This window comes from Hyperolius riggenbachi, chromosome 2 (assembly GCF_040937935.1).
Source record: "Hyperolius riggenbachi isolate aHypRig1 chromosome 2, aHypRig1.pri, whole genome shotgun sequence".
Lineage (NCBI taxonomy): Eukaryota > Metazoa > Chordata > Amphibia > Anura > Hyperoliidae > Hyperolius > Hyperolius riggenbachi.
Window position 1 is genome coordinate 403,537,147 of NC_090647.1, and position 13,896 is coordinate 403,551,042.

General features: G+C 40.4%; 1 protein-coding gene across 1 annotated transcript in view; it reads left to right on the plus strand.

Annotated features, from left to right (window-relative positions):
• The first annotated feature begins 1,060 nt into the window (after positions 1–1,060).
• ATP1B1 (ATPase Na+/K+ transporting subunit beta 1) overlaps positions 1,061–13,896 on the plus strand; it is a 43,787-nt gene continuing 30,951 nt past the window's right edge. Inside the window, exons 1-2 of the mRNA XM_068269806.1 lie at positions 1,061–1,509; positions 4,028–4,156. Coding sequence (XP_068125907.1) covers positions 1,410–1,509; positions 4,028–4,156 — 229 coding nt within the window. The 5' untranslated portion in view covers positions 1,061–1,409. The remainder of the gene's footprint in view (positions 1,510–4,027; positions 4,157–13,896) is intronic.

A 13,896-nucleotide genomic window follows, 5' to 3' on the forward strand; every position in this document is an offset into this window, starting at 1 on the left:
GGCAAATAGGTGAAGAAATCACATAATTTACCGGCCATGACTTGCATTACACGTTATGATGGCTTCAAACACATAAAGGACTCCAGACTTTAATTCTACAGAGCACGAATAAGTAATGGCATCACCCTTTCTTTCTTTTTTATTAAAACAATTCACCTGCAAGGCTTTAAGGATGAATGATGGAACGGGGCGCCTGATGTTTGCTCGGGCAGATCTGGGCGTTGTCCTGAGGAAGCGTACCTGACTTCACAGTGATCCTGTTCTGTGTGTTCTAGGCGATCAGCAAGCTCAAACACATAAGATAAGATGCAGTTTTGAAATGCAGAGCTAATATCCCCGCTATGCTATATACTCTACAGACAGCTCTTTCTTTATGCTCAGCAATTTTATTTTGCAAGTGAGCGATTCCTGCACCTCCTCTCTGAAGCAGGTGCGTAATTTTCTCCTCTCACGACCTTCATCGAATCCTCCCACCAGCTGTGTCTGAGATAGCAGACAGAGCATCAGTGGCTAGTCTGTTCTTCACAAGGAAGCAGACGCCGATCTGTATGCAGGGCATGAGGCATACCGGCGTCGTGATGCCACCCACGCCTGGGAGATTCATCTCCAGCCCATCCACCTAATAGCGCAACCCACTGTATGCGGAATGCACCAGACACAGAGGGAAAAAAACACCTTATTGAATGTCATATTTACAGTCACCTAAAATGACTACAAAGCTAAAATACCGAATCCAAGTAAACTACAAGTTCAGAGGCACTTTGCTTTTCATATGATCAGATTATAAGGGGAACTGTTGTGCAGTAGTGATTACATAGAAGGCCCAGGGCTATCAAACTTGTACTTTGTACCACCTTGGTACTATGGGAGGTATCTGTTCTCCCATGAGGCGGGCCTGAATCTTGTCAGGCACGCTTCTGCAAAGCTGCACTCCAAGCACCTCGTCCTTGAATCTGCAGTTTTAAGGCTCCGCCCTCTTCCCCACCTCCCCTTGTATCCATTTCACACTTATTGGTTGCATTTTACTACTAAACCCGCCTCTCTACGAAATAAGGTAGATATATTAGAGGGGAAGTAAAGCATAAGACCTTGCCGGGTCCAAGATTTTCCTCTGCTACACGACGGCAGCGCCTGTCATAACACCATAACAGCTGCCTGCCCTTCCCCTGGATGTGATTTCCACCAGCAGTGCCAAGTCCGATGCTATACATTCAAGCCTTAAACCCGTAACAACTGTCTATTCCTAACCAGGAAGCAGCACAACTTTCCGATACACGCAAGCCCAAAAAAGAACAAAAGCACGTCTCTGTTAGGAGAGGAAGAAGAGTAGCCGCCGCAGATCGAGCTGGACTGTACATACCGGCACTCCTGATAGCCAAAACAAGAAGCACAAACTAAATAAGAAGAGCATGGCCAGGGATAAAGTCAAGGACAATGATGGAGGGTGGAAGAAATTTATCTGGAATCCAGAGAAGAAGGAGTTCTTGGGAAGAACAGGTGGCAGCTGGTGTAAGTATCAGATAGGATTACAATCGTGATTGGTTTGAAAGGTTATGCGCCTGTTAGCAGGAGCGTTATAACAATAATCTACTGTAGTGCTCGCCGGAGATACTGGATAATTGCGAATTAAGAGAACGGCGCTAAAATGCTGTCTGATACTGTCAGATGATGCCACAATGGCTGATGAGGGAACTCCCTCTTTATGAAGTAGCGCTGCTTCCTTCTAAAATGAATAGTATAGATGCCTATTTGAGTATACAGTTATGTGGTACGTTGTAGTTAAAACAATGTTGCCGTTTCTGGCATTTATTCATTGCATCCTTTGGGCGAAAGGTCATTTTGAAGGACGCCCATGTAGCCAATCTATAAGAACTGAGACAAGAGGGAGGGGAAACCCTTTGTGCGTGTCATCGTCACCCTCTACACTACAAGAGGGGTGGCTCAATGCAGTTGGTAGCTTTGCGATGGAAACTACGCAGAAGGCAGATAGTGGTTTCCGTACTGTGAGAAGGCAACCATTAAAAAACTAACCCTGTGACCTTTATGAAAGTATGTCTGATCGGAATATCTGGGGAACGGTTGAGACAGTGTAATAATAGGAGAGTACTTTAACAATTCTGCATCTCTACTCAAGGTTAGTCAAGGTGACAGGTTAGATTTAATAAGGGTGATCCTACTGTTGGCTGACTACATAAAGTGGATACTGTCTAATCAGCTGTACATTACAGACCACTAATCACAGCCTTTTCAGGTCATCCACTGCCTAGATAGTAGTAGCTAGCTGGAGGGAGAAGAATTGTCAGGAATGAACAGGTCCTCGAAAGGTCGTATCCTAGCAACGGGTGTAACTTGAGTTAGGCCTCAAAGGTGCACAAAAGACCAGGCATTTCAAAGTATTTCAGCAGCCTCCCACTCATTTGCCTCTTTCCCTTCCTCTCTGTGTAAATATCGTATTAATAATGTATGTACTTTGGTAGTTTTTGAAACATTGAAATCACGAGTCATTTCAGGCTGCAATAATCCCTGTATCATGCCTCTGTGTAAAGAAAAATGACACAAGCATTTTAGTGTGCTGCCTAATGCTGGCTATAAATGCCAAGAGTTCATTGCAACTCACACTGAAGAACATTGTAATGCTGTTGTTTTAATTCTGGTGAAGTTATTTTATATTACTGCATGGATTTTTAATATCCATGGCCTGTGTAACCTTTATATTGATCATATTTTCCAACTGTCATTTTTTGTGTCAATTTCCCCTGTAAACTAGACATTCTCAAGCAAGCTGTATGTGTTACCAGAGAGTGTTGTTACAATTTTAATACAATACTTAATTCATAAACCAAATCTAGCTTTTGATTTGCCAGACTGATTCTATCGGCTCCAAATTACTCAAATATAAATGCAGTATAATGTTTTATCATAAAACAAGTTCTCCCTTATATATAATGATGTTTAGTTTACAACTTCAAAAAGCAGCATACTGTGGAATGCAGGAAATCCAGTGTTTATAAAGGATACAGACTACCCGTGATGAGCAGCCTCTGTAGTGTCATTTCTACATACCTTAAATATTTACAAAATACAGCAAACCTTTCACTTGTTTAATTAAAATGTGTATTTGTGTTACTGTAACCAAATAGCCAAAGATATCTTACTGTAATACACTGAATGTAATACTCATTGAGGTAACATCTGAGGCACTTTATTTGGGTGTGTTAACTGTTTGTAGCTGAGGCTATACTAATGTGGCTTTGGTGTCCAGACTCAGAGTTTGCATAGAGAGTTCTTTTGTGTTCAGACATAAGACTAAACTGAAACTTACTGAAATAAGGTACTGCAAAAGCAATGTACTTTGTGCATTTTAATGCATGTAGTATGCAGAACATGGTGTTGCCAGATGCAAAGTGTGACTGTAAAGTGACAAGCAGAGTGAAACTGGGTAGAGCTCACAGAAGCAACATGTTTGCTTAGTGCTTTCCTCCTCTCCTATGGCCGAGCTGTGGAAAAAATTTCCAAATCTCCCTGACGTCACTGACACTTGCTCAATGCTGCCTGGATACCAACTTTAACTATGAACATGCCTCTTCCTGATACTAGTAAACGTGCCGAGGCTTTTCTGTAACTCGAGGCTTATCATTACACAGTCAGCTTTTAATTAACAATGATGTTTGGGCACTTGTCATTTTCCATATATTCATTAAGCTTGGGAATGTTTCAAATGCTACATTGTGCACTAGGCTTTATAACTTAATTTTCTCTAGTTGTACCTTAGTCAATCTATTTCATTGTCACTCTGCTGTGGGATAGTGTGCATTTTCCAGTCTATAGGTTTTAGTAGAAAGCAAGGAGACATCTTTAGTAACCATGTATACTTCTGACATCAGCAGCTCAGAGCTATCCAGAGCTATAACATATAAAATCAAAATGCTGATTGGTTGGTTTTAGGTCAATGTATAATACTATTTATACTTATCTGTCAAATAGATGTATGAAGATAATAATACTTTTCAATTTTGGTATTTTCCAGTTAAAATCCTCTTATTCTACTTGGTCTTCTATGGCTGTTTAGCTGGGATATTCATTGGGACCATTCAAGTGCTTTTGTTAACCATCAGCATATATGAACCAAAGTACCAAGACCGTGTAGCACCACCAGGTAATTTTATACCATACATGCACTTAGTACTACAGTTTCAGGGACAGCATCATAAATTACAGTCAGATATGTGGTAGTGTGAATGTCAATACACTTGTACATTGTAGCTCTGCAGCTGGCATTTTGTCAAGGCAGCAGGATTTATTTCACATTCTTCAGAATTAAATAGGAGAATGGTGGGCAGGGCCATTTATACTGGAGGTACTTTAGACTGTAAGCCTTTGGCAGTGTGTGTATCAAACGAACCTTCCTTAGTGTGTCCTTCTTCATCTTGCAACCCTAGCTATGACACCCTTCCCATGGACTAACTCGGACTCAAATTGATGGGTCTCTGTAAAATCACATGAACATGCGTATGCCTTGTGCTATGTTGTATAACCATTAGCTACGTCTGTGTCTGTCACCCCTTGTTTACATTGTATGTATCCATATTTATTGTCCAGCGCTGCGTAATATGTTGGCGCTTTATAAATACAATAAATAATAATAAAAGGTGTACTGAACAAAAATCGCAAAACAGGATCAATGTGTGTCAAATATAGTACAGCTGTACAACCTGATTTATAAGTGTCTCTTGAAGGTGTTCAGAAACAGCACTACTTCAAAATAAGAATGCAGGCTGCTTTGTAGAGGCAGTTCTCTTTTCTATTTCAGATTTGTCACATTTTGTCTTTCAGAGAAACTTGCAAATCTTGTGCATTGCAGGTAATAGTGGTGCGGAATTCATAAAGGTGCAAAATAAGCATCCAAGAGCAACAGTTACAATAAGTATAATCTTTATTTGTAGGAGATAAGTGCCTGATTTTGCTCTTGTCTTGCTTGATACAAGCTTTCTCTCTGTGCTGCAAGCTCTAGTTAACAACAATCTCACTAACTGGTATTTTGGTTATTGTTAGCTGGTAGGGTCAGGATAATTCAGTTGTGGTGGCCATATACTATTAACTATCAATATCTACCTGATACCGATGGTTTACCTACTTACCGCCTTGAACCATAATTGATCAGATTCCTCAGATGCTTGATGCAGTACAGAGCTAGCTGTGCCTTGTGTACCACTGCCCCTACCCCACACACCCTGCTTGAAAAGATGCAAAACAGACTTTCCAGTCAGTGTTTAAACAATGTAGGGATTGAACATCAATCAAAAGGACCTTCATTTTTACTGGATTGTCATTCATTTAGATGTTATTATTGAATTTAAAGACACTCGAGGCAAAAATAAACTAATGAAAAAAAAGATTGTATCTTCCTTCTCCTAAAAATGACTTTTTAAGATATTCCACAGTTTTATTTTATGTTTCAATCTATTTTTTAAGTTTGAACTGTTTTATTGATTTTGCTCAATGACACATTCATTGAAGTATGCCAGAGCTAAAATCTATGAATTATTGACCCTTTTTATCTCTTTCCTGCTCTCGGAAGCCATTTTCTGCTAGGAAAGTGTTTTATAGTTGGAATTTCTTATTAGTGAGGGTCACACTGTAGTCACTTCCTGTCTGAGTCAGGACTGAGTCAGCCACTTACATACCTGATATTTAACTCTTTCAGGCAGATAAATAAAAAAAGGAACACAGCATAGTTATTTGTGTGCTAGGCACTGCACATACCCATCTTTATCTCATCATGTCAAATGTCACCTCGGGTATCCTTTAACCATTTCTGCCGCCCGGATGTGATCCTCACGTCCAGGCAGCTGCTCTACTGCGATTCCGTGCTTCGCCGCGCTCCCACGCGCGATCGCGGGCGCGCCCCCGTGCTGTCCCCTGGTAGCCCTGGGATCAGTGAACGGGAACATGGTTCCCAATCACCGATCTGTGTCCCCAGCAGAAAAACCGAAGCGCTCTTACTAGAGGCTTCAGTCTTTCTGCAAAAATAAGTTTCCCCGTCCTCCTTGTGCTTCTGGTGATCGAGAAGCACAAGGAGAAAAAAATAAACTCAAGGTGGCCATCTTGTGGCCAAATAGTAAAACTACATCTACATATTTTTTACATTACAATTTTCACATATAATAACATTAAAAATTAACTGTTTATTTCCCACACCAAAATATTACCCAAATCAAATTTTTAATGGAAAAAAAAATTACAATTAAAACAAACAAACAAACAAACAAACATAAATAGTTACCTAAGGGTCTGAACTTTTTAAATATGCATTTGAAGGGGGTATACTACAAAAGTGTTTTAAATTATAAGCTTGTAAATAGTGATGGACGCAAAATGGATAAAATGCACCTTTATTTCCAAATAAATTATTGGCGCCATACATTGTGATAGGAACAACATTTAAATAGTGTCATAACCGAGACAAACGGGCAAATAAAATACATATGTTTTAATTATGGTAGCGTGGATTATTTTAAAGCTATAATGGACGAAAACTGAGAAATAATGAATTTTTTCCATTTTTTTCTTATTAATCCTGTTAAAATGCATTTATAAAAAAATAATTCTTAGCAAAATGTACCACCCAAAGAAAGCCTAATTAGTGGCAGAAAAAAACAAGATATAGATCAATAAATTGTGTTAAGTAGTGATAAAGTTATTAGCGAACGAATGGGAGGTGAAAATTGCTCTGATGCATAAGGTGAAAAATCCCCGCAGGCTGAAATGGTTAAAGGGGAACTTCAGCCTAAACAAACATACTGTCATTAAGTTACATTAGTTATGTTAGTTAGAATAGATAGGTAATATAATTTTTTACCCACCCTGTTTTAAAAGAACAGGCAAATGTTTGTGATTCATGGGGGCTGCCATCTTTGTCATGGGGGCAGCCATCTTTTTGATTGAAAGGAGGTGACAGGGAGCAGGAGACACAGTTCCCACTGTCCTGTGTCCTAAAAACCCCTCCCAGCTGCATGCGCTAGGCTTGAAATGTCAAATTCAAAATGTAAAAAAAAAAATTGCACCAAAACAGCAGAACGAGAACAACAACATCAGAAATCCCATCATGCTTTGCACAGCATCAGGGGAAAATAGCCCGGGCAGTTTTCTTCTGTGCAGCTAAAAATGAGGCTGGTATAAGAGAAACAAAGTTCTGATGCTGTGAAACTGTTAAAGAAACACCAAGCCTTTGCAGTGCTGCTGAGTCGATTTTTAGTCTGGAGGTTCACTTTAATGTCTGATCTAAAGGTAGGCATACACTTAATGCTTTTTATTAAATAAATTACATGGTGCAGTCAATATAAACATCAATGAAACAAAAGGTTAGTCAAAAACAGGAGCTGTCAGTTGGACAATTTTACTGATTGATGATCACACATGGCCACACTTTATTGTATTAAATGCTACAGTGGTGCGTATGGTAGCAGGTGGTATACAGTCGACTATATAACTTATAACTTTGTACTGCACTAAGCACCACACCACAAAACTAGCACTGGCAGAAGTGTGTTTGTTCCCATTTTAAATCTTGGATATGAGGACATTTGTACTATTTTTAGCTAAGTGCACATGATCTGATTTAATGTAAACATCTGCAGGTGCCTCTGTCTGAGTTAATGGGCATCATTGAATCAGGGAATTGCCTGGTCTCAGCCGATTACATTAAAATGTAAGGCTATTGTCTGCTGGTAAATGATTTTAATTGTTAATAATTACCATTGGGATTAGCCAGAGATATTGAGTTACTCTGATCTGAGATCACTGCTAATGCTTCCCAGTCATGGTTCAGACCCACCCCCTGTTATAAAAACAACATGTACACAGAAGAGCTGTGACAGAGATAAGACAGGCTGAGGAAACACACATTACTTGGCTTGAGACCCACTTTATGGTTCTATTTGTATTCTACCACCTAAAGCTTGTTATAAATGCATTTCTGTGATGGCATTATAACAAACATGCATTTATTGCTTTTACCTCTCGCGAGGTGCCTGGCTCTTCTACTGACCACATATGCTATTGCTCCGTTGTTATTGCCTGATGAAGCGGGATCAAACCTGCGAAACGCGTTGCATATTTGAAGTTCATAAATAAAATATATTGACTGTCTTTACTACAGTCGTTGTGTGTCTTCTTGGAGGAGGTAAGTCCACCACTACCTCCTCTATTTACCAAGAATTTGGTTTTTAAGCTCATTTAGCTTCCTTTTATCCTTTTGGCGCCTCTGTTCTCCTGCATAATATTGAGTCCACCCTGGGTGGGAGGGTTGAACCCCTTTTTCTCATCTACGGAGAGCGACTTCTTATTCCTGAGTGGGGTCAGGAAAATCTTCCCACCTGCCTTTACAGTGGTTGCCTAATGGTAACCCTGGTTTGTGAGTATTAATATTTACTCTATCTAGTAACCATTTACCAGTACATATTACACTATTGGGGCTCTTGGTGTTCCTTGTTTTTATGTGATTTATAAATGTCAGTTTTGCACTGTGAAGAATTTTTTTTATATTTTTTTTTTCTGTGTCAGCAAATGACATAAGATTGTTGTGAATCTTTTCTCATTTATACTTCTCTTACTCAAATTGTGTAGGTCCAAAAGGTCAATGTATGGCAGGCCTTGCATCAGGAGATTTGTTTACATCACATGCTCAGATACTAAATTATTCAGAAGACTGGCCATATTACAATGACTGCATTATCCTTTCTTTTTTTCCAAGATACACACTACATAATTGTGCGGCTCTCCTATTACAGATTACACCAAGTGTACTGCCTAGCATCCATGCCTTGCAGTGCTGAAATCCTTGGGAAACAATCTTCTGTAGTATGTTAGGACAATAAAAATATAGGAAACTATACAAAAAATACTTGGCATTGTTTACATAGATTCAATAACTCCTGAGCTGTAACAGACAGGAGGGTCAACTGCAAGACAATGGCCTCAATTCACTAAGCTTATCTCCTGTCTTTAATACATTTTCTAGAGTCATCACCATGGTGATAAGGAATGTCCTGTTCAGGAAACATTTTACCTCGGGCAAACCTAAAGTTAACTCTTTAAGTTAAGGTGAGATCTCTAAAGGTAACGTTTCAATCCTTAAAATAACGACAGAATTCTAAAGTTAAAGACAGGTTGTTAATTAACTGCATGTGAAAATAACTACAGAGGAGGTAACTAAGGACTTAAGTGATAAGATAACTCTCTCACTGTGAAAACTTATATCTACACCTTAACAAGGCAAGCTTCTTTTGTGAATTAACACTGAACATACCGATCGATGTGCAGTGATAAGTTTTCTCTTTCCTTATCACTAGCATGATCTTAGTGAATTGAGGCCATTGTGTCACATCAAGTATCTTACAGGTGCAATGTTATGTCTTCACACTTAACCTGGGATTTGCCAAGCAGACCAGACTTTGGCATTGTGAAGTACCCTGCTGTACACTGGGCAGCTGCAGTTAGTGCGCTGCTGGGGACATGGCAGCTGCAGTTTGTGTGCGGCTGTGGGCATGGCAGCTGCAGTTAGTGTGCTGCTAGGGCAGTGATGGCAATCCTTGGCACTCCAGCTGTGACAAAACTACAAATCCCATCATGCCGCTGCCTCCCCGAGTTATGCTTAGAGCTGTCAGAGTATTGTAACGCCTCATGAGACTTGTAGTTCCACCACAGCTGGAGTGCCAAGGTCAGCCATCACTGTGCTAGGGGCATTGAAGTTGCAGTTAGTATGCTGCTGGGGACATGATAGATGCAGTTTGTGTGCTGCTGGAGACATGGCAGCTGCAGTTAGTGTGCTGCTGGGGGCATGAAAGCTGCAGTTAGTGTGCTGCTGGGGGCATGGCAGCTGCAGTTAGTATGCTGCTGGGGACATGATAGATACAGTTTGTGTGCTGCTGGGGACATGTCAGCTGTAGTTTCTGTGCTGCTGAGGACGTCAGCTGTAGTTTCTGTGCTACTGAGGACATGACAGCTGCAGTTAGTATGCTGCTGGGGACATGATAGATGCAGTTTGTTTGCTGCTGGGGACATGTCAGCTGTAGTTTCTGTGCTGCGGATTATGTGTCAGCTGTAGTTTGTATGCTGCTGAGGACATGTCAGCTGTAGTTTGTGTGCTGCTGAGGACATGGTAGCTGTAGTTAGTATGCTGATGGGGACTTGGCAGCAGCAGTTATTGTAATGCATGGGGACTTGACAGTTGCAGGTAATGGTCCACCCACAAACAGGGCACTTACATATGTAAAAGTTTTTGGCACATTGCAACCTGTGCATCTTTTCTTGTTTTAGTGATCTTTTGGGATACTGCCATGCTAATATATATTTTTTTCTGAATGGAACCATCAGTATTAAAACAATACCATCAACACATTGTTCACATACAGAGCAAATCTTCCCACTTGACCAGCTCTACTTGATGATGTAAGAGTCAAGATTATTGACTGCTTTTCACCATCTCTAACCAGGGCCTTATCCACCCCCTCGGTGAATATGAAGAAAAGCAGTGGGCAAGTATGGTGGATTCAGCAGAAACTAAGAATACTGCAGAAATATGATGGACGCTGCAAACTAAAGTTCAGTAACTGTCAACAGCGCCTATAAAATGGCTTTAAGGCTTGGAATGTTGGATATTGTAGAGGACTATGACCTGTACTGAAGTATACTCTTTAGTGCCATTGTGGATGTCAAGTGCCAAGCAGAGATCATGTGAGCTGTTTTTAAAGGGAGCCTGTTGTGGATACAAGTGTGTCAATTCTTTTCTATATATTGAAAGTTAAGTATTTACTAAAATAACTGTTGCTGTTTACAGCCTTGTAAAAGTTCTTGTCTTCTCAATCTAGCCAGCTTAATACAGTTGTAATTCTTCCAGCATGGTCGAATCTGTAAGGCAGGGAACACACCAAAATTGTGCATGTTTCTCGCATTCCAAATCCTATGGCAATGTAAGTCAATGGGATGACTTGACACTGCAATTTCTGATGCAGGAAAAAAATGAGCAGCCTATGGATAATATCACATACCCATCAGCAGTAGGGGCATAGCTCCTAAACACAGGGGTGACATAGCCTCCCCTTTCGATCCCACAGTGCATGGAAGCTTTTTTCGGGCTGTGCTTTGCCCAGTGAGGTGCTTGATAATAGGAGCAAATGTTTAAGGTGCTATTTGATCATCACCAAAATCAGAGCAATTAGATAAGAATCTCTGCTCTGGACAATTTGTAGATTGGTTTCCAGAGACATTCTACATTTGTGCCCAGTGTGTAAAAGCTGCAGTCAATAAAAACTCAACTTGTGTGAATATTTTTTGGGGGGGAGTAAATATATTTATTGTGATTGTCGTCCATTGCAGCCTGTGTCCTCTGGCCCCTCCTAATATTAGTCACTAACCAGATATAATGACTAATGTGCATGCGCAGTAGCCTCCTCCAAGATGTGCTGTCTGCACTCCCAGTGGCTTTCCTTCTTCCTGCAGCTTGCTCACAGCACTCCGAGCCCTACCCCCTACCTCCCAGACAGCGCCTTCAGCGCATCTGAAAAGCGGCAACTTAGCATGCGCCGGAGCCATTACATCTGGTTCAAACGTCAAGACTAATATTAGTCGGGGCCTGATAACTGTACTCCTAACAGAAAAAAGGAGGCGGACGCGAGGACAGAGGACACAAGCTGCAAAAGGATGACAGTTATGACAAATGTATGTTCTCCATTTAAAATCTTTTTCTTGGTTTTTCCCCTTCTGCATCAGAGCAGATTTCACCTTTCAGCACTCATTTGATTCATTCGCCAATAAATTTATCACAACGAAATGATCTATATCTTGTGATTTTCACCACCAATTAGGCTTTTTTTGGGTGGTACATTTTGCTAAGAATTATTTTTTCTAAATGCATTTTAATGGGGAAAAAAATCATTATTTCTCAGTTTTTGGCCATTATAGTTTTAAAATAATACATGCTGCTGTAATGAAAACACACATTTTATTTGCCCATTTGTCCCGGTTATTAAAATATCTCATTTAAAATATTTCTTTAGTACAATGTATGGTGCCAATATTTTATGTGGAAATAAAGGTGCATTTTCTTCAGTTTTGTGTCCATCACTAATTACAAGCCAATAATTTAAAAAGTAACATTAATATACCCTCTTGACATACAGATTAAAAAAGTTCAGTACCTAAGGTAACTATTTATATTTTGTTTGTTATTTTATTGTATTTTCATATTTGCCTATACTTTATTTGGGTAACTATGGGAGAGTGTGGGATGTTAGGGGTTAATTTTAATGGTATATGAGTGGTATATGTAGGTCTTTTTATTACAAAAAAAGTATGCAGGTGTTATTTTATTATTTGGCCATAAGATGTCCTCGCGCATAATTTTCCTGCACGTACTATTAGCACGCTAACAGGAAGTTACGCAAGGCTGTGTAACTTAACGTATTATAATGACCGCAGGCAGGCATCTCATTGATGCCAGCGATCATTAACACTGGGACTTAGGTCAATGAATGGGGACCCTGTTCCCCTCCAACGGGCAGCGATGAGTACTGGTGCGGGAGTGAACCTCAGAGCGAGTGGCGGCCATCTGCCGCAATAGACGATTATCTACATCTCTGAGCAGGAACTAAAGTCCTGCTTGATGTAGATAATCTGTCAGGGGCCAAAGTTACCTGGCGTCACAGAGGTTAACAGAAAAGGAGCCATACTTAGTCAAAGCTGCTGAGGAAGGCAAAAGGTGTGGACAATAACCACCAAAATGTCTAGAAAATTACATATACAGTAATAACATTTTACCAAAACGTGTGTTTACTGACTCTTAATTTTTACATGCTGGGCAAGTGTGTAAGTGGTCTCCGCAGACCCCTATACACATTAGCCACAGGGAAGGTGCTTATCTTATCACATTCATTTTTGTGATGAACCCTTGGCCCTGTTATCAGAACTCGCTGGGCTCTGTCCCCTCCAGCTCTGTCCCATCCAGCTCTGTCCCCTCCAGCTCTATATATTGCAAGTATTTCAGCAAACATTATTTCATCTTTTTACTTTGCTTTATGTACTTTCACTTTCACAGACATCAGGCATTATAAAAGCCAGGAGCAGAGTGGTTAGCACTCTCGCCCTCACAGCCTCACAGCACTAGAGTACCAGGTCCAGTTTCTGTCCTGGATATCATCTGTAGTGTCTGTGATGTTCCCTTTTGTTTGAATGGAGTTTCTCCAAGCACCCCAGTATCCTCCCACATCCCACAAAACATACTGATGAGTTGACTGCCCTTCATTCTTCATCCTGCTCCCCCCCCCCCCCCCCCCCCGTATAGGCCATAAACTATGGTATGGACATTTAGATGGTAACTTTTATAGGGATTCGATCGTAAGATCTTTTTTAGGGACATTTTGTGACTCTGTAGAAATGCTGCCGAAGTTCTCAGTGCTAAATAAATAAATAATATTGTTAATAATGTGGCATAAATGAACCTTACAATTTGACTCAGTTTCCACATTTGAATTACATACAACAAGCTCACGTCAATCAAAAGTTTACCTTTATGGTGAAAAAAGCTTGATTCTTTGTTCTTCTAATGACAAGACACATTTAATTTACCATGTTTTGCACGCACTCCTGGCAGACTTAAATCGCTTGAGCTGCAGCCATCAGAGTGCGCTCAGTAGGCAGTAGCATTGTAAGGGAGTCTAGCCCAAGGATTCCTTACTGAATAGGTGCTGGCTTACTGGGACCCTGTCATTGGATGCTTCTAACTGGTTATTGCCTTGTCTGTTGGCTGATGGGAAATTATATGTTGCCCTGATCTATCTGCAATTCAAAGCACATACAGACCAGGCACTTGTACAGCATAAGCTGCAGCCCCCAGTCTTC